The 21,351-nt window shown below is 50.0% G+C and overlaps 1 protein-coding gene across 2 annotated transcripts in view; it reads right to left on the bottom strand.

The window, feature by feature from the left end:
- Nucleotides 1-1,794: 1,794 nt before the first annotated feature.
- The window catches only part of DIP2B (disco interacting protein 2 homolog B), a 204,593-nt gene continuing 185,036 nt past the window's right edge, over nt 1,795-21,351 (bottom strand). For both annotated transcript variants that reach the window (XM_040979021.1, XM_040979013.1), the window contains exons 28-38: nt 20,566-20,677; nt 17,744-17,853; nt 17,149-17,279; nt 14,641-14,809; nt 13,766-13,936; nt 13,089-13,150; nt 11,791-11,848; nt 10,518-10,592; nt 9,466-9,643; nt 8,037-8,160; nt 1,795-5,637 (exon numbers count right to left, since the gene is read on the bottom strand). In XM_040979021.1, the coding sequence (XP_040834955.1) occupies nt 5,385-5,637; nt 8,037-8,160; nt 9,466-9,643; nt 10,518-10,592; nt 11,791-11,848; nt 13,089-13,150; nt 13,766-13,936; nt 14,641-14,809; nt 17,149-17,279; nt 17,744-17,853; nt 20,566-20,677 (1,443 nt within the window). In that variant the 3' untranslated portion in view covers nt 1,795-5,384. The remainder of the gene's footprint in view (nt 5,638-8,036; nt 8,161-9,465; nt 9,644-10,517; nt 10,593-11,790; nt 11,849-13,088; nt 13,151-13,765; nt 13,937-14,640; nt 14,810-17,148; nt 17,280-17,743; nt 17,854-20,565; nt 20,678-21,351) is intronic.

Here is a 21,351-nt window from a genome sequence, read left to right as displayed (position 1 = left end):
CGAGGACACAGATGGATCCTGTGTGCAGACTTGAGAGTTTATGTGCCATCATGATAGCTCACTATGGAACACTGTGCAAAACATCGTCAGGCTGTCACTTTCCTCACCTAAGCTGTCTGGACGCACGGGATGTCCCAAGACAAAAAGCTGTGGACAGACATGTCACCTGTTGCATTTTGTCTTTCAAAAATAATCACTCTGGAGCTGGTGCTGTGGCCTAGGAAAATACTGCCTCCATGGCATCGGTTCAAGTCCTGACTCCTCCACTTGTCATCCAGCTTCCTGTTACTGGCTTGGGAAAGCAATCAAGGATGTCCCAAATCCTTTGGGCTGCTGAATCCACAAGGGACACCTGGAAGAAGTTCCTGGCACCCGGCTTTGGCCTGGCCCAGCCCAAATGGCCCAGTTGCAGCTATTTGGGGGAGTGGAGCAGTGGTTAGAGATCTGTATCTCTCCCTTTCTCTGTAACTCTGCCTTTCAAATAAATATTTAAAAAAATGCAGGGGTCTGACACGGCAGCCTAGTGGCTAAAGTCCTCACCTTATATGGGCCAGGATTTCACATGGGCACCAGTTTATATCTTGGCTGCTCCACTTCCCATTTAGCTCCCTGCCTGTGGCCTGGAAAAGCAGTGGAGGATGGCTTAAAGCCTTGGGACCCTGCACCCACATGGGAGACTGGGAAGAAGCTCCTGGTTCTGGGTCAGCTCATCTCTGGCCATTGCAGCCACTTGGGGAGTGAACCAGCAGATGAAAGATCTTTCTCTCTGTAATATCTGCCTTTCCAATAAAACTAAGTAAATCTTCAAAAAAAAAAAAAAAAAAAAAAAAAAACCAACCTGCGTAATCACTGCAGGGTGAGCATTGTGGTTAAACAGCTGCCTGAGATAACAGCATTGAACACGGGTGCCATTGCAAGGCCAGTTCCCGCAGTTCCGACTGGCTCCCTGCTCAGTGTGCCCAGGCAGCTGACAGCATGCGCCCTGGAGCTCTGCAGACCTAGGAGCTGCTGCTGGCTTCAGCCTGGTCCGTCCCTGCTCGTTTGCAGCCATGTGGGGACTAAGTCAGCATTTCTTAATGTCCTTTCCTCCCTGCCTTTCAGATAAATAAAAAAGTGCAACAAAAGCAAGGGAAGTTATCACGTTATAAAAACTTGAAGCCCAGGGGCCCGGTGCGGTGGCGCAAGTGGTTAAGGTCCTCACCTTGCACGCCTGGGATCCCATATGGGCACCGGTTCTATCCCGGCAGCCCCACTTCCCTTCCAGCTCCCTGCTTGTGACCTGGGAAAGTAGCAGATGCTGGCCCAAGCCTTGGGACCCTGCCCCCATGCGGAGGTCCCAGAGGAAGCTCCTGGCTCCTGGTTCCGCTTGACTGTTGTGGCCACTTGGGGTAAACTGGAAGAGCTCTCTTTCCTTCTCTCTCCGCAACTCTGCCTTTATTGGAAAGGCAGATCAGATTTATAAAGCAGAGACAGAGAAAGATCTTCCATCCACTGGCCCCAAAGGGCCTCAACAGCTGCAGCTGTTGACTCGGGGCTGTCCCAGAGCCAGGAGCCTCTCCAGGGTTTCCCAAGCAGGTGCGGGGTCCCAAGGTGTCAGGGCCTTCCTCTGCTGCTCTCCTAGGGCTACTGAAGTGGAGCAGTAGGGAGCCTGGACTCAAAGCAGTGGGCTGCAGACAGCAGCTTTCCTCATTGCACCACAAAGGTAACCTCTATCCCAGGCTCTCATCCCAGGAAACGAAATTTAAACTTGCTCAGTGCCCCAGCCTCACCCCAGGTGTGAAGGATTAAGCACAATCAGGCATCAATATTTATTAACACAAGACAAAGGAAACACATTCAATGAGTTAATAGAACACTGTCCAGCCAGATGTTAAATTTAAAAGTATGTATCTAGTCTAATCTCAAATAAATAAAAAAAAATTTATACATAATTACACAGTACTATAGTTTGAATTTGACATGGATAAGTATCTTGACAAGTAAACAAAACAGCATTTAGGACTAAAAAAATTATTCTTATATTTTTACAATCTTTTCCTCTGGACAAATAACATGGCCAACTACAGATACCTAAACCAGAAACGCTGCGTGAACGGCAAAGGCCTATTGTGTATTTGGAGTACTGCAGCTTCTTGCTCCAAACACTCTTGCTTTTACATGAAAGCAGACAACAAAAACCACACTAAGGCATAGATCGGGTTGGAGTCTGAGGGCGAGGTGATAACTCCTCATTGCTTTAGTCCAAAAGATTCCTGGATATTCAAGGAAAGTAATTTATTTGGCCAAAATATTGAGCACCATGCCTGGGGCAGAGGACCTTAAATAGGGATCTAAGGCCTCAGGCCCTTTGTTGAGTCAACAAAAGCATTAAGCAAGCATCACTGGGGGACTAAGGGAGACAGCCCAAGTGACTAAGACAGGCAGCAGGACCAGGGGCAAGTCAGGCCCTTGAGGCCTCAGCCAAGCAGAGGGCAGTGTGGGTACAGCAGTGGGAACCCTGGGGTCTCCCTGAACGCTTCACTTCCGAGGAGACCCACTGCTGCTTGCAAACTTTCAGGCCAACGCTGTTCTCCTCACCCAGACGGAGGCTTGCAGGGCAGTCTCTTTTCCGCAGGCATCAAGACTCAATACTGCAGGGGGTTAGGATTGGAAAGGCTGTGGTTTCTTAGTTAAAAAAATAAAACAAAACAAAAAGACGAACAGTGGCCTTTCAGGACGCCTTAATTCTCACTGCCACCACAAAGGTTCCATTTAGTGGAATGGGTAAGAAGAGCACTGTGTCACCATGGAAAAATGTCGTCAGTCAGTGGCGACAGGGGGGGCCTTCGATCTGCACCACGCTGGCACTGTCCCCCTCTCCAGGCACCAGGGTAACTGAGAGCGTTTGCAGAGAACAGCTCCGGGCCTCTTCCTCCTCCTAGCACATTTTGGCTTTAGAGAATGTACATAAGACCAATAAAATAACCATACTGGGGAAAAAACAAACAAACCCTAGGAGCTAGAAAAGTAGGCACGCGCCCCTGGGAAGCTGGGGGTTGGCCATTCGGACACAAGGGAGTTTCTGGAAGGCATGAGTGCAGAGCCTGTGTCTTCTCCACGGCAGCCACTGCCACATTTGCCTTCTGAAGAGCCGAACTATGGAGAGAACCTGATGCTGGACTTCTAAGTCTGAATGTAGGCTTTTTTTTAAATGCAAAGGATCTCATTAATTTGCAGAATGATTTTAACGTTGAAATACTTTTCAAAGACTTGGATTACATAAATTATATCCCAAGCCAGTTTTACCTGGTTTTACCTTTTAAAAAAAAAACCGTGACTGGAAAAGTGTAAGTCGCTGGCATCACTCCATCACATTCGTGGTAGACAGCGCATCCCTGGACGCCTGCCCCCATGAGCCAGCCTCTCTCTGCCACTGTTTCTGAGACCCCGGCTCTGCATTAGAAGCACTGACTCCTCGGGATCCCCTGCTTTGCTTTGTAAATCATTACAAGTTGCCTTAAGAAAACACCTTTCCAGCCGAGCAGACCAAGCCCTTGCTGGACGCTGGGCTTCCCCACGTGCTCCAGCGCAGTGCTTTGCTGTCTGTCCATCCTCGCCTGTGCGTGTTCACTTCATTCCTGATGTTGAAAAAAAAAAAAAAAAAGAGACAGAGAGAGATCTGGAACTGGAAAAAACTGTCTGGAAGTCTGCCCCGGTGGGGAATGAATGAGGAGGACAAGAGGGTTATGGGAAAGGGGGTCTTAGGGTCTTAGGTAGCCTGGAGGGATGAGACGTGTGCAGCCAGCCTGGGAGAGCTGCCACAGCTAAGGACCTAGTCAATGCATTATAAACCTTATTTTCAGGGTAAGTACACGTCTTAAAAATTGCTTAAAAACATATTTAGTTTACATGATGTTACAGTGGGGTAAATAATATGTATTATTAAAATAGTCTAAATAAATATTTACACAACAGACCAGAGCGGGTCAAAGAGAACCCTTCTGATCTAACAAGTTAATTCTTCTCACTTTTGAGGTTTTTTTTTTTTTAATTTTAAAAAATATTTCTGTAAGAAAAAAATAATAAAATTCAACTATATTCAAATATATGAATTACCAGACCAAAGGCAGGAAACTGAGCCAGAGGCCAAACTCAGTCCCAGACCCGAGTCTGCTCGGCCCGGGCACCGCGGCTGTTCCACAAGTTTCCTGCACACATCAGACTTGCCCCCATCTCAGCACAAGCCAGCTGCCCTACAGCCTGACCCCGTCAGCCCTGCGGTTTCGTGTGATGGACGACTCCACTGCCTCCCCAGCCTCTCATTCTGGCTTTCAGACTCCCTGGCCTTGTGACCTGGGGAACAGGACACACTCCGAGACGCCAAGTGGACACACAGAGGCCCTGCTTCACAATGGGCCTGGGAAAGGGGAAGTGGTAACTTCTTACATGCTCACTGTAAATCTGAAGACAGTTTCGACACTTGGGCCGGGGGAGTTGCTATGGTTCCTTGGAACAGGGTGGGATCTGAAGAAGCCTTGCTTTGTCTTAACATCTCAATTATTTTAAACTGAGACTTGCAGCTTATAGAAACAGGTCGAGCTCTTAGAAGCTTAAGCTGGTTCTGGGAATGCAAGCTCTAAAGACAAATGCAGGCAGCTTAGTCCGTGAGACACATCAGCCAGCAAAGGCACAGGACGATGTGCAGTGAAACCTGCAGACAGCTTGCACTTAGTTACCTAATCAATGACACGATAGGAAGAGAATGTTGAAATTCTCTCAAAGCAGAAATTTTTCTACTTTGGTTATTGTAATTCTACAAGTCCATTCTTTAGCTGAATTATGGTATTCTTATTTACATGTTGAAAATACTGGTCAGAATGTTTTGCAGCCAAGAATTATGTATATATAAAGTCATTCTCATATTCAGTGGGTTATCTGATCTGCCTACGATCTGACTGAGAGAAAGCGGAGTAGTTTCTGGTTAACAAAACCCGCAGGATGTCTAGCTACAGTAAAATGGCAAAATACAGTACAGAGCGGGAACTGTAACTCACACTACCCCTTTCATGTGAATTCAATAAACTCCCTTAAGAAAATTCTAAAATGGCATTAGATAAAAATACATGTACAACAGATGCAGAAAATGCCACATGCATGTAACTGCTTTAGTCACGCGCTGCTCACGCCACGTCAGAGCGCCCATCTAAGAGACTGCGTTCTTCTCATTTGCCACTACACAAATCCCCTTTCCTGTGTGTTGTGTGACTGTGGAGTCTCACGGGAGGAGATGGAGGATACAATGCAACCATCCCAGACTCCGTCTCCTCAGGCGAAAGCTGGCTCCCAGCCCTGGTCTTGGGTCTTCGTGCGACCTTGGGCCAGCTCTCACAGACCTGCCCGGCTGGCTACATGTTATAAGCCACGTAGATGGGGTCTAACTGGTCAGCCAGGAAGCTGTCCCGGAGGTGCATCCTCTGCTTCTCTCCTCTGGAATTGATGGGGATGACGCCTGGGTCCACCACAACCACAACTCCCACGATGAGGTAATGCTCTTCCAGGACCACATTGGTCACCAAGGGAACCAGGTCTAAGGCTTCATGTTCAGAACCGCACAGTTCCACGACCACCACAAGCAAGTTGGTCCACGTGAACACAGCGCTGAAATGGGAATGACACTCCATTAGCAGGCCGTTCCATTTGCCAGCCATCCCTTACACAGCTGTCTACAAACTGCCTTCCGTGTGGAGCCCATCCACTCCTCTGAGGATAACCTTGCCCCTGGAACCATTCCTGACGAGCTGAGCCAGGAAATCTGTTAGTTTGAAGTGGGACAGGAAACTGCTAGTGGCTCCCTTGAACTGAGGACATGTGGCTTTCAAAGTCCTGGGGGTCTGGGGGCCAGAGAAGCTCAGAGGAGAGTGCGAATGAAGTGAATGCCCGTGTCTGGACAACCAGTGAGGACTGGTTCCTGGCGGGCTTCCCAAGGCCCAAGCTACCCAGAGTGGCTTGGGAAGCTCAAAATTAGCCATTATTTTGGTGATCTTTTTTTTTTTTGTCTTTTTAATTCTTAAGATTAAGAAAAAAGAGGACTTATTTTATTTTTTATATGCTTGTTTTTTATTTTTTTTATTTGCCAGGTAGAGCATGAGGGGAGAGGGAAAGAGGAAAGAAGGGGGGAGAGAGAGAGAGAGAGAGAGAGAGAGAGAGGGAGAGAGGGAGAGAGGGAGAGAGGGAGAGAGAGAGAGAGAGAGAGAGAGAGAGAGAGAGAGAGGGAGAGAGGGAGAGAGGGAGAGAGAGGGAAAGAGAGAGGGGAGGGAGGGGAGGGGGAAGGGAGAATGAATAGGAATGAATGAATGAATGAATGAATGAATGAATGAATGCCTTTCATCTGCCAGTTTACTTCCAAAAGGCTGCAAACCAGGAACCAGGAACTCTATCCAGGTCTCCCACTTGGGTGCAAGGGTTCAAGTATTTGGGCCACCATCCACTGCCTTCCCACATGCATTAGCAGGAAGCAGGATCAGAAATGGAGCAGATTAGAATAATCACAAATACAACTGAAGGAAATCTGATATAAGCTATTACTGCCCACAAGTGTCTCATTGTATGACAGGCATCACAAGCCAGTCACTCACACCAAGAAGGGTTACTGGGTTACGAGATCGGACTTAATTCGTGTTGTGTAATGTTCAGCTACTTTAAAAAACATAATAATAGTCAAAGAATACTGTGCAAAATATTTGGCTGCATTAAAAGTAGAATGTCAGAAATTAGATTCTCTGCAGTGTCTCTCACAGCTAGGCAGCCCGTCTCAGATGCTTCCTGGTGTCCAGTGTCTAGATGTCTAACAAGGTTCTGAGCTTGGCCAGTACTGCTCTGGTCTAGGGGATGACAGTTGGGGGTTCCAATCAAGAACGCGGCAGACAAAGAAGTACCTGGAAGGCATGGGCATTCATTTGCAAGAACTGAGGTTTTTCAGCCTGAGGACAAATTCACTAACTTGAATATGTATTGAAGACACTGGGGAAGGTGTTGTGGTCTAGTAGTTCCAGCCACTGCTTGGGACAGCCACACTCAAGCACTTGACCCTAGCACTTGCCCCTATGTGAGAGGGAGAGTCAGAGGAGTTCTGGGCTCCAAATTGCTGTGGGTATTTGAGGGTGACCCAATGATAGTAGAACCTTCTCTTTCCCCCGTCACTCTACCTTTCAGATGAAGCAATCTTTGAGAGAAAAAGAGATAATTTCAACAGGTAAAATTTGCTTGGGCTCAGTGCAATGGCTCAGTGGCTACATCTTTGCCTTGCAAGCGCCAGGATCCTATATGGGTGCCAGTTTGTGCACCAACTGCTCCACTTCCCACCCAGCTTCCTGCTTGTGGCCTGGGAAAGCAGTCGAGGACCCCGCTTTGGGACCCTGCACTCGTGTGGGAGACCCGGAAGAAGCTCCTGGCTCTGGATCAGCTCAGCTGCAGCCATTAAAGGACATTTGGCGAGTGAACCAGCAGATGGAAGATCTTTCTGTCTCTCCTTCTCTACATAAATCTGATCTGCCTTTCCAGTTAAATTCTTAAAATCTAAGGTTTTAATTGAGGGACATTTAGTGGATCATTCCCGCAAAGCAAGACCCTGCAACGCCAGGGCAAGCTGACGAGGGAAGACGCTGTTCCTCTGCATTGCCCACCTCTCACAGCTTACAAAGTAAAGACCCCAGGGAGCCTTGTGGGACTCAGGAGGGATACGAGGGGGATTCAGGATGAGGAAGCATTGTGGCAAGGCTGTCTTCCACTGGGATCTCTGACCTCAAAGTCACAGTTCTTTCCCCAGTGTGCACTGCCTTCTGGACAGATGATCCATTAGGGATCACACGGTGGGGAAAAAAGAAAAAACAAACAAACCGAGCTCCAGGGCATGTGTGGCCTCAGCTGGCTCCTGTGAAGAGGCCTCAGTGGCCACAAGAGACCGTGCACCCAAGGTGACAATCTGTCTCTATTCCCTCCCTCCTGTGTGCACAGACAGCTAGCTGGACCAGGGCCGCGGTCGGCAGTCCGCAGATTACCACTCAGCGATGCTCCTGTGGACCCGCGACACGGACGTCTCGATGTCGATGGGGTGGTACCTCAGGCCCCGCAGCTCCAGCGTCTCATCCAGCGCTCCCACCACATACAGGGCGTCGTGCCGCTCTGACAGAAAGTGCAGAGAAGGATGTTTCAGAAGCCAGCGGGGGCTGCCTGTCCCTGAGGCACATCCCTCTGTGCCTGGAGCACTGGGAGCTCCCTCAGGGAGGCAGAGGAAAAGCTGATGCCAGGCTGAGCCGGGCAGAACCAGGAATCAGCCTGATGCTGCTGCGAGGGAGAGATACGCGGAGTCACTGGCTCTGGGAGTTCACAGAGAATTGAGCTGCAAGAAGCGGGCTGCTCAGAGGTGGGGACTAGAACTGCTTATCCACTATCCACAGGTCCGTGACCCAGGCAGGACATAGGAAATGGTTTTGTTTTGTTTTCTGGAAAATCTAACAAGATGTGATAGGAACAATCCGAGAGAAAAGGATGGGGAGGTCTGGCAGAGGCTGCCGCCACAGGACCAATAGTCCCTGAAACAGCAGCTGCAATCAGCGTCGGCACGCACAGGCCTCAGGTCGCCAGCACGAGGCAGCCAACACAGACCTTCCCAGGACCCCGCAGGCAACAAAGGTTAGATTACTCAAGGTCGCATGGCCAACGGCTGCCCAAGGCATGAGGCAGGAAGGGCGCCCTAGTCTCTACTGTCTCACCCTGGGTTCCTCCCCACCCCTGAAGGTGGCGAATGGAGGATGCTGGCCAGCACAGAGCAGATGTGGGAGCTAAGGAGCAGCCTGGTCCAGTTCAGGTCTTTTGAACCCAGGGGGTTATTTGCACCAGTGTGCATGGCACATTTCCTGTGGGGAATTTTTAAATGGCTGCTAATGGCAGTAAAGAGAAATGCTGAAAGCAGACAGCAGCGAGCCTGTGGCAGTCAGAGGGGCAGAGGGCAGCTGCAGGGACTCCCCACACCAGAACCCTGCCCCAAAGCAGGCTTGTGTCCAGCAGGAGACCTGGAGGGGCAGGGCGAGCTTTAGCAGGACAGTTTCTCAGGGAGCAGGGCTGCTCCTGTGCTCAAACGGCACATAGGAGAAAAAAAAAAAAAAAGCTGCAACGCCTGTCTGGGGAACCTGTGCAGGGTTGGGATGCAGGCCCACCAGGACCAGGGCTTCGTCCTGCCGGGAGTAATTCTCCCACCAGGCACAGCAGTACTCCTGCCGGCCGTTCCAACCCAGGGCTCAGGCTGCACCGGCGGTGGCCCCAGGGCACCTCTCCTAGACACACTTCCTAGGACAGTGTGTCATTTATAGCATATCTCCATCCAGTGTGCGCTCAGGGGCCACAGAAGGTGGTCACCTCACACACACACCCACACGCGCGCACGCACACACACAGCACCACAGAGTGCGAAGGTGCAGTGGACGGTACCTCCGGTGGCAGCTGTGAGCTCTGTCCTGCGGACAAAGCCCAGGTAGCCTGTCCGGGCCCAGAGTGTCTGGGCGGCGTCCCCGAAGCTGAGGCGAGTGTTGAAATGGTCAGCTTGAAGAGTTTCGCTGTCATAGATGGTGTAGTAGCCACTGGCCGTGTGCGGACTGTTCACCCAAATCTACAAAAGCGGGGAGGGGAGACGTCTCACCACAAGGTACAACTAAGGCAAGTCAACCCTCTTGGGACAGAGTACTTTGACTTTTTTGGATCACATTTTTTTGTATTGACAAATAAAACTGTGAATAGTAAGGCAGTGGGCATTCACCAGGTGTTTACCATGCACTGAACACAGATGTATGTATTTCACGTGCCTAACTTGTGCTGTACGCGACAATGAAGTTCACGTTCGCACAGCCGTGTTCCGCGGCCTCCCTGGCTTACTGCTCACCGGCTCTCAGAGCCTGCGAAGGCCTCCAGAGGTCATGAGCAGGCCGAATCTAACTGGAGCACGGATGCCTCCCTGTTGGGCTGCTGTCCACAACTCCAAAGGTGCAGTAAGATCAGTGTTAACTCTTACTGTCACTGAGGGGGCGATGAGGGAACTGCTGCTATTGGCTGAGGAGGAAGGCCTAGGCCCGGAGGTTAAGCAACTTGGTCCAACACTGGGATACTGTGACTGGCAGAGCCTCGGTCGCCCAGCGGCTGTATTTACGCTCCACTCAAAAGCGGATACATTCTGGGAAACCGCACGGGCATGAAGCGTCAAGGCGACGATGGACACGGCCCTCTTCAGTCCCACCGTGTCCGGCAGCCCGTTTCCTCTCGGGCTGGGAGCACGGCAGTCGGGGGATCTGGGCCTGGTTCTCATTCGTGTGCCTCAGTCTCCCCTTGATCCTCATCTCCCTCGCCCCCCTTTGTCCATTTCAGCCTTGGGCCTTACAGGAAAAGATGAACTCAGTTTACAAGTTAGGAAAAGCTAGCTCCGCGCTCTGTCAGCTCCTGCAGCGTGCACCCTGCGGACTCCGCAGGGCAGACGTGAGAAGCGTACACACCTCTCCCAGGTGGGAGTCGCCAACGGGGCCTTTGGTCTCGGGATTAACGATAACCACTTTCACTCCAGGTAAAATCTACGGATGCAAACACAAAAATGATCAGGCTTAGTCAAATCCACCGGCCTACAGGAAATGCAGGGTCAGCTGCTGGGGGTGCAGGAGCTACGCAGCACGGCTATGCTGAGGGGACAGCCAACACACCTGTGCCTGCTCGGGAGACTAGCTGTCTAATCAGACCCATGCTCGAAAATAAGACAGGAAAGCAGCTAATCGTCCATTTACAGGACAAACCCCTGCACATGAGGACGGCATCGGTAAGTCTTCATACAACTCAAACATACCACTTCCCTTATTTGTGGTCTTTCTTGAGAAATCACTGAGATTTTATCAGTAAAACACCTTCTAACAGAAATGGCTGTAGGAGGCACAGCTGGAAAAGCTGCATTCCTGACCTCAGCTGGTGTTCCCTAAGACAGAGGGGTTTAGTACCCGCCTGGGATCCTCCTCAGAAGGGAAAAGCAAGAACCCAGTTCCGGGAGAGAGGATGCTCAGGGCCTAAGAGGAAGAAGAGCTTCCTGGTCACCCCGCTCTGCCTTCAAGCTTGATTCCAAATGAGTGAAGCTCCCTGGAAAGCCCCAAGATGAAGGCCTGGGTTCAGAAATCCAACATCTTTCCTCGAGGAAATAAAAGGCAGAGCCTGCCCCCTCTAGTCTGAGCCAGGTACTGCATGGGATTGTGTCATGTCTTGGGGTGCAACTGATGCTAAGGGAGGCACAGGGAGACTGGCCCGGACAAGAAATCAACCTTAGCCCTCCGTAGAGTTCAAACGGCAGATGTCGCCATGGTGCTGACACACTACTGGGTGGTTTCGGCAGGATTCCCTGCTTCCTCTCTGCCTTCCAGGATTCTCAGTGTGGCTGCTGTGTGGGCTCAGGCATGGGAAGCTGCTGTGGATGCTGAGCAGTGCATGCACACGTCGTCTGGTATAGCTCACCTAGCCACACCTTGCGCATGAGGAACACTGCATGTTGCTGGCCATGTCAGCTGCATTTTTAAACAAGTCTATGGAAACTGAAAAAGGTCAGATGTAGTATTATTCTTTCTGGGTCTGTATGGATCTGAAAGTATCAGCTAAGCTAAAGAAGTTGGTTTATTTCCAGATTCCAGCTAAGCCTTGTTTTGCATTCTAACACATGAACTGACTGCAGGTTTCTTTAAACTGAACCATGTGTCCAGCCGGCTGGCCTTCCCAAGGGCTCACAGACCCAATTACCTTTCCAGATTCCGAGAGCAGCAGACTCTGGGGGGCGCCCCGCTCCACCAGACGGACCCTGTGGGAGAAGAGTGTTTCTGTTTTCAGGCCTTGTAGAAGTGAACCCACCAGCCAGCTGAGGTGCTCTACTGTCTCCCTGAGGCCTCCCACACTAGAGCAGGGCTCCCCAAACTCAGCACTACAAGGTCTGGAGCAGGCCACTTTGGTCATATGGGCAACCCTGAGCATCACGGGATACCTGGCAACATCCACAAGCTCTACTCAAAAACCTCTCTGTTGTGACAATCAAAATGCTTCTAGACTTTGTCAGACTTCCCGTGGGTGGGGTGGGGGTGCATGTAGGAACAGCGCAGGGAGGGGTGCGGTGCTGCAGGGCCTAGGCCACACCCATTCAGCCTGCTCCACACTGGGGTGCTTCCTCCTCAAGCCTTGGGGGCGGAGGCAGGCTCTCCCCACACTGCTCAGATACAGTGCTGTTTCAGAACCTCCACTCTGCCTCGGTTACTGCACCTGTCCCATCTTACACGTGTAAGCTCTTAGCGGAAAGAGTCTATTCATCTTAACTTGTGTCAAATGTCACAAAATATTTTTGCAAAGGCAGAAACTAAGTACTGCTGGGTCTGGGGCGGTGGCCTAGCAGCTAAAGTCCTCACCTTACACGTGCTGTGGCCCCATGTGGGCGCCAGTTTGTGTCCTGGCTGCTTCCCACCCAGCTCTCTGCCTATGGTCTGGGAAAGCAACCAAGGCCCAGAGCCTTGGGACCCACGTGGGAGACCTGGAAGAGGTTCCAGGCTCCTGGCTTGGCTCTGGCTATTGCGGCCACTTGGGGAATAAATCACCGAAGGGAAGATCTTCCCCTGTCTGTCCTCCTCTCTGTATATCTGACTTTCCAATAAAAATAAATAAATCTTTACTCTGAAGCTTAACTAGGGGTGGCGGAGCCCAGCAGCCACAGGAGATGCATCCGCTGATGTCTTCAGCCATCAGGCAGCTTGTTAACTGCCCCTGGAGCCCTCTCAAACAAGTGGAACAAATGGAAATAAAAGTTTTTTTGCTGCAACTTGAAAAAAAAAATTCTAAAGAAAAAAAAATGTATAGCAACTGTGAGCATTAGAACTTTCTTGCTATAAACCTATACCTTATCAGTTGTTCACAATAAAAAGGACTTCCTTCCCTTTTCCCCATATGCTTCCTGGGAGACAAAATCCTAAAAGGAGGCAGGGAAAATGCTGATTTTGAGTTCAAAGTGTGCTGTGTTTGGGGACCCCACAGGGCTGCGCACAGTGAACCCCCTATACCTGTCGTGTCTCAGTGATTTCAGATCCACGTATACGGTAGTCGGATCGGGCCCCGAGGTACCCTAAAGAAAAAGAAACCAATGCATCGTTCATTTAAAATCCAGGAACAGAGAGCTTAGCTGCATTCGTGAAGAGTCAAGCTGTGTCCTGAACGCTCACTTTTTCTCCACTGAGCAAGGCGCAGTAGCTGTCAACGACAGGAGAGCAGCCCTCCAAGCTACATAAAGTCAGACTCACTTCTAATCCCTTTTTGGTTATTTACCTGCCAAGAATAACATGGCAAAGTTGGGATCTGGCCAGAGAAGGGAATATAGGCTTATTTGTATTTTGTTGGGGGTAAAAAGCAAATAAAAAAGATAGAGCAACAGAAGGTTAGAAAGAAAATCTGAGTAAGACTCGCACATGTTCTTGATTCACCCCCAGGGACGATATGACGACAACCTGCAGGGTTCACTCTGACCTGGTCCTAGCTGCTAGCAGGGTGCCAACCGCTCTGACCCAGCAGCCAGCGTGCCAGGGCAGCCCTGTCAACTAGAGTGCCCATTTCTTCTTTTTACAGTGGAACAAACCACATACACACATGTCAAGACAAAGGCCCGGGGTCTGCCTTCCGCGCCTGTGTTCCAGAGCATTCCGCTCTCCCCATGAGTGAGCCCACAGGACCTCAGGACCATCACCTGTAAGCATATGGCCACGTTGACTCTCGATCCGAAGGTGGTGCTGACGGCCCGCGGGGACAGCCCAATGTCCTTGAACAGCTTGGAGAAGGACTGCTGCAGCGCGATGCGGGGCCGCTCCTCTGCCACCACCACACAGGTGCGGATGCACGAAAGATTGATCCCCCTCGTCTGCAAGACACCCACGTGCGCAGGCTGAGGTCAGCAGACCAAGGAACTGCACAGGAAGGCTCCCTGCTCTCTGGGGTCAGGAAAACCACCCTGGCTACACAGAGAGAGGCTGCTCTCAGCAGAGCACGAGAGGTAAGACATCAGTACCTGCTGGTCACCTGCTCATCGTCTCTGTCCTTCCTCTTTCATATAAAAATCTCAGGCTCTTCAATAGTAAATGCTGATGTTTTTCTGTACCTTAGATTTCTCCCTATTAAATGGGACTGAGGTGAAAATAAACTTAGAACTCTAGGCCTCTTATCTTCCTTGTTTTCCATCCGTAAGGGGCTACTTCTCTGTCAAAGAACAGTGAGTATATTCAGGCAGTTTCACACGCTGCTATACACACGACTGCTACAGACACAGGCTATTCTGATCTTGGAGGCAGGCTCCAACAACTACTATCCTCAAGTTTCAAATTCTAATGGAGAAAACCTATACTGGAAGCCACAGCTTCCTTCTATCTTTTTATTAATGCCACTCCTAACCTTCTGCACAGTCATACTAAATTCTGAAAGAGCATTGCATTAGAATGGTGGGAGAGGTACTCTTCCTGAAGTTGTGGAACACCCACTGCCCTGATGGCAACCCCCACTCTGCGGTTACTAAGCCCTGGCCCAGTTCTTTAAAATCCCTTAATACCTGTGGTAGCAGCTGCTTCTTACCTTTAGCACCTCCACCTGGTTTCCAAGCCCCTTCGTGCAGAGCTCCATGACCGAATAGGAGCAGAAAGTATCCCTTATTTTGTATTGGTTGACAGTAGCAAGCCAGAGAAAAAGGTTGTTTTCTAACTCCATGGGAGGAATTAGGATGGACTGGTGGCCTGAATAGACGCTGCAACGAAGAAAGGCAGGAGTGGACATTAATGGTTCATCCTAGTCACCAGAACAGCATCAGTTCCACAAACAGTAACTAAACCTGAAGGACAGTGTTAAGGTCCTAACAGGTGGAGGGGTCTGAGAACTAGCTGTGTTTTTATGCAAACTACAAGGCATGGGTATTATAAAATAAAGCAGGCTGCAGTAAGTGTGGTACCCAGGATGTGAATAAAGGACATTGAGACCACAGAATAAAGAGCAATTCATTCAAGCTGGGAAAGCCAGGCCGGGGGTGGGGGGTGACAGTGCTTCACTGAGTAGGCGACACTTGGGCTGAGCTGTGGACGATGAGTGGGGAATGGACAGTGATGGGCGGGAGCAGGGATGGAGGGGTGTGGCTCCAGCCAGGAGATGCACACACAAAGGCTGGGAAGTATGGAGTGTGCAAGGCTGTCAAAACCAGTACTCGGATTGCAGGGCGCATGGCTGAGCGAGGGTGAGGCAGGCCAGGAGGGTGAGAAGTAAACCGCAATACGAGGGGATTTTACACGCGATCCAAAAGGCAGTTGCAGTATTGCTGTTATTATTATTACTACTTTATTTTAAAGCTCAATTTACTTATTTAAAAAATGGCATCTCTGAGAGGCAGAGGCAGAGAGCTCTTCTAGTCAGTGGCTCACTTTCCAAACGGCTGCAATGGTGTGGGCTGGCCAGGCCAAAGCCAGGAGCTTCCTCCAGGACTCTGACAGGCGTTCAGGAGTTAAAGCACTTGGGCCATGTCCCAGCGCTTGTCCAGGCACAGTATCAGGGAGCTGGACTGGAAGTAGAGCAGCTAGGACTTGAACCGATGCCCATATGTGATGCCAGCACTGCACAAGACAAAGTATAGCCCACTGGCCAAATCACCGAAATCCCGACAAAGTGATAAGATTCATTTAAATGGAGAGGAAAATAATACTCACACACACACACACACACACACACACACACACACACACACGGGCACTGCTTCGGGAAGAGTGGGCCAGCAAGGAAAAAGAATGGGCATGGGAACTACAGCAATAGCGTCTTTGCATCCTGTCTGGTCTGCAGATAATTTTTATTTTTTAAAAGATTTATTTATTCAGGGCCCCAGTGTGGTAGCCTACTGGCTAAAATTCTTGCCTTACACACACCAGGATCCCATATGGGCGCTGGTTCTAATCCTGGCGGTTCCACTTCCCATCCAGCTCCCTGCTTGTGGCCTGGGAAAGCAGTTGAGGAGGGACCAAAGCCTTGGACCCTGCAATCTACATGGGAGACCCAGAAGTAGCTCCTGGCTCCTGGCTTCGGATCGGCTCAGCTCAGGCCGTTGCGGCCACCTGGGGAGTGAATTGTCAGACGGAAAATGATCTTCTCTGTCTTTCCTTCTCTCTGTACTATCTGACTTTCCAATAAAAAGTAAGTAAATCTTTAAAATTTTTTTATTTATTTGTTTGAAAGAGTTACACACATAAAATCTCCCACCTACTGATTCAGTGGCTGCAAGGGCTGGGACTAGGCCACGCGATTCCATCTGGGCCTCCTGTGTAGTTGGAATTAGGGCAAGCACCATTTTCCATGGTCTTCCCAGGTACATTAGCAAGGAGATGGATTGGAAGTAGAGTAGCCAAGAATCTGACCCTGTGCTCATATGGGGTAATGGTGTCACAGTTGGTGGCTTAACCCACTGTGCCAATGCTCGTCCCTTGTGCAGCCACTGCGGGAGAGAAAGACCCAGAGCCAGAGGTAATGCTCTAGTTTTTCGTTTGGGTTTTTGGTGAACACTGCTAGCCGAACAATGAAGGATGCGCTGAGGAACTGTGAGGCACCTCAAATTCAGGAGTGAGGACAAAATGCAGGAGTGAGTAAAAGCTCTCCTGGAGCAGAGGAGGGCTCTGGGGTCTGTTCTTCTGCAAGGGGCAACCTGGCTGAGGCAAATGTACTGCTCTCCACAGCCCAACACGCTTTTCATTCCACTGTGCTCTCTCCTGCCAAGCCTTGGGGGTACGTCCTGGCTGCCAAAGCAGGACATATTTCCTCCAGGTATCCTTCTCCTTGGCTGTGATTCCATACCAAGGATTACAAGATGGAGTGGACAGCAGGTAACAGCATCACTGCCACTCCGTAACCAAGCGTAAAACTAGTAGCAGAGGAGAAGAAAGGAGAACACGGACAGAAACAAACAAACATCTGTAACAACTAGGTAGGTAAATTCTGAGGTGTCAGCATTGCACTAAAATGTTACCAGACCCAAAGAGTAAAGAGAAGGATATGATGGTTATGGCCCCAGAGCTCCCCCACACGTTCTGTTTTCTCTGGCTTGTCCAGCCCTACCTGCAGAGACACCAGAGTGCAAAGCCAAGTCCACAGTAAGGGTCAAGGCAAATGGCGATCTGCCGAGAAGAGTACAGCTCACACTGGAGCTTGATGGCTCTGCACAGAGCGTTGACTGCAGAGTGGGACATCTGGAAGACAAGCACACAGCACAGCATGGAGCGGATGTCCCACAGGCAGGGAGAGGTCACCACGGACAGCTGGGAGAAGCTCCCACTCCCCAGACACCTCAAAGCGAGGCATGGCTTCTACTGCAGCTAGGTCTACATTAAGGTAACATTCTGCTCATTAGTTCCCACAGATTTTTACGATATACAAATCTATGGCTTTGTATTGATTTTAACTTGAACTCTTGTCTGCTGGCTTTTATGCAAGGTTCAGACAAATTTCATACAAATTCCTTGGCATAAGTTACTACAGAAGAGGTCATGGTTGCGTTTAAATATAGTAGGGACCCTTGTTCCTCTGCCTGCTGGTTTCTGGTCAAGCGTGTGGCCTCCGCAGCTGCAGGCTTTGGGCTCAGTGCCAGCTCTGTTTTCTGCAGGCCTGGTGTTTTCCCAGCATGCAATGAATGCACACTTGTGGATCACTTTACCTTCACTCCTGTAAGCATGCCAGTGGTGGAAACGCTGAAGTCAAGATAGGCCAACATCTCGGGGGTGGGGGGCTTATAGAGCTGAGGCAGCTTCTTCCTGGGTAAATCATCTGCAACGAAAAACACAGACACATCAACAGACAGGCTGGGACATGAACACACCGCTCCTCGGCAAGCTCTCTGGGCAGGGTGATGGGCAGGGCTAGCACCTAACAAGCAGCTCACACTCGCTGAGGACATCAATGGTCAAAACGGGTACTCACAAAGGTCACGGGAAATGTGTACAATGGAGACAGTACCCATAGACTCTCTCTCTCTCTCTCTTTTTTTTTTTTACAATAATATATGCTTATTTTTAAATTCATTTTCCCACAAACTAAAAAAGATGAAGAGAGCTTCCATCTGCTGGCTCACTTCTCTCACACTCTTCTTTTTCTAAAAGATGTGTATATTTTCATTGGGAGGGCAAACTTACAGAAAGGAGAGACTGAGAGAAAGATTTGGCATTTACTGTTTCACTCCAAAATGGCCACAGCAGCCAGAGCTCAGCCAATCTGAAGCCAGGAGCCAGGAGCCTCCTCTAGGTCTCCCACTTGGGATCAGGGTCCCAAGGCTTTGTGCCATTTTTTGCTGCTTTCCCAGGCCTCAAACTGGGAGCTGGATGGGAAGTGGAGCACCCAGGACATGGACCAGTGCCCATATGGGATGCCATGCTGGAGGTAGAGGATTAGCCAGCTGAGCCATCACATCGACCCCTGGTTCATTTCTCAATGGCACAGCAGCCAGGGCCAGCCCCGGCAGAGTTCAGCCACCAGGAACTCCATCTGAGTTTCCCACATGGGTGGCAGGCCCACATACCTGGACTCAAACTGACACAGATACAGGACGGCAGCACTGCAAGCAGTCGTTACACCAGCTATGCCACAATGGTACACCCTGACCCCCCAGTCCCAATGCTTGCTGGAAGTAACCTCATACAAGCAAGCAAATTTACATCACATAAATTTCTTTAACAAATACAATTTTACTAAGGGGTAACCTAACATGGTAGGAAATACATTGCTGGTGTATGAATATCAGTTGTAGCTTAAAAAAATATTTATTTACTTTTATTGGAAAGGCAGAAATTCAGAGAGGAGGAGAGATAGAGAGGAAGCGCTTCCGTCCCGATGGTTCACTCCGCAAGCGGCCGCAATGGCTGGCATGCTGTATCATCAGGTCCAGCCCTGACACTCTGCTTCTGACTGAGCTTCCTGCTTTGATACCCTGCGACGGAGCTCAGGGCTTGGGCCCCTGCCACCCACATGTCAGACCTCAACTGAGTCCTTGGCGTGCGACTCCAGCCTTGCTCGGATGAGCTATTGCAGGCACTTGGGAATGAATCAGGAGATGGGATATTTCCCAGCCTCTATTTGTCTCAGTCATTGTGTCTTTAAAAATAAAAAAAATAATAAGAACCTTAAAAAATTTAGATTAAAATGTAAGCACATTAAAAAATAGCATCTCAGAGGTTTGTTGTAAGGAACATGCTAAATAGTCCATGCTAAATGGGCAGCATGTCACCAGGGCTCAGTAACAGTTGGGTACCACTGTTCTCTTTGTATATTATTTTTGTATTTTTCCTAGGATGCTGTTGTTGTGCTCACATGCTACCCTGCTCTACATTATTTCATCTTTATAACTCCCATCTTACAGTTTTGCCCAGGTTAGTAAGTGATACTCAGAAAGTAGCAGATATTAGGATGAACGCCCTATAGGTCTGACTCTAGAACCTCCACTGTTATACCACCGAGTCTCCAAATAGTTGTCTTACGTTATCCACGCCCCTACCTTTCCAACTAACACTCAGTGCTTTGAGATTTTTCAAGCATTCCCGTATTATCTTGTATTTGATCTTGGTAAACCTGAGAGTCAGATAGGGGTAAGCAGTATTTTAGGAAAGAATTTCAATCAGGGACATGCTCACAATAAGTAATGGAGCTCAGACAAAAACCCAGACCTTCTGATCTCAGTCCAATTTTGCTTCAACTACATCACACATAGAAGTGAAGGAACAGATCATATTTTGTATGATCCAGGGCCCAGTGTGGTAGCCTAGTGGCTAAAGTCCTCGCCTTGCATCTGCCAGGATTCCTTAAAAGAAGGCAGTCGAGGATGGCCCATAGCCGTGGGACCCTGCACCGCATTAAAAAAATAATTAAAAAAAAATTCGTATGATTCTTCCTGCACACAGTCACATCCCTCCCTTCTTTCTTTGTTCCTTTCTAGATAAATCTATTTTTATCAGAGAGTCAAATATCCAGAGAGGAGGAGAGATAGAGGAGATTATCCTCTGTCTGCTGATCCACTCCCCAAGTGGCTATAAAAGTCGGAGCTGAGCTGATCTGAAGCCAGGAGCCTCTTCCGGGTCTTCCATGCAGGTGCAGGGTCCCAAAGCTTTGGGCCATCCTCGACTGCTTTCCCAGGCCACAAGCAGGGAGCTGAATGGAGAGTAGAGCCACCAGGATTAGAACCGGCATCCATAAGGGATCCTGGCGCATGCAAGGCGAGGACTTTAGCTACTGGGCTACCACATTGGGCCCCACTAATCACTTTCAGTGGTGCCAAGAAATGCAGCGATCCAGCATGCTGAGAGAGCCTCTAGTGCACGTGATCGGGGTCTCTGGCAGTAGGCGACGGGATTTCAGGTGTGCTTCTTTCTGTCTAGGCACACGGAACATGCAGTGACACACAAGATGTGTGTACACTCCTGCTTGAGAAGCCGGGAGCTCTCGGCAGTGAGCGCTCCTGTTCTCTGAGCAGCCGCACTGGTCCCGTCTTACCTGTGTCGAGGATGGTGGGCCAGGTTTTCACATCCACAGCTGCCGCCGCCTCTCGGGACCTCAGCAGCCTCAGCAGGGTCTGAGTGGTGAGAATACAGGCTGCTTTGCTGACCTGGAGAACGAGTGGGGGGCACCGTGTGTCAGAGGTTCGGTCCTGATGGGCACCACCAGCTGCAGCTGCTAAGAACAGCCACTGCCACAGCCCTCACACCGAGCAGTGCCGGCCTCCGTGACACCCCACGGACCGGGAAGCACACGCAGGGCAAGGAGGTGCGTGCTTCCTGCTTCCATCTCTCCTGGAACTGTGCAGTATATCGTTGTCTCAGAACAACGGACTTGTTGACAACCCAAGTTATCGTTTCCAGCAGAGATTCTCAAACATTTCTCAGTTGTCATCTCTGTCGGGGTGCCACATCCCAAGACTGTAACATGGATCCTGTGGTGCTCGGGCAACGAGGGAAGCCAGAAAATTGTGCGTGGAAGAGTCAGCGCCCAGGGAGGTGTGCAAGCTGGAGGGCGCCCACGGACCGTGAGCCACACTCACGCAGACAGCGCTCCCGGAGCCTCTGTGCTGGACAGCTGCACTTGCCCATGTGACCTACTCGCCATACAAACCACACTGACAGAGCACACTCAAGAAAGAGCATCACGGCAGGCTACTCCGGCCCACTGAGAAGAATAGGAAAAGGGCATTTTGCTGAATCAAACCCTGTAACACACTTATTTATGGTGAGCATGCTCTTGTGCCACAGGCTCGTGTTGCTGACACAGCGGCAGCGCTGAGAC

Source organism: Ochotona curzoniae, unplaced genomic scaffold (assembly GCF_017591425.1).
Source record: "Ochotona curzoniae isolate NIBS_2020 unplaced genomic scaffold, NIBS_Ocur_1.0 contig_1014, whole genome shotgun sequence".
NCBI classification, from domain to species: domain Eukaryota; kingdom Metazoa; phylum Chordata; class Mammalia; order Lagomorpha; family Ochotonidae; genus Ochotona; species Ochotona curzoniae.
This window is presented reverse-complemented; position numbering and strand designations above follow the sequence as displayed.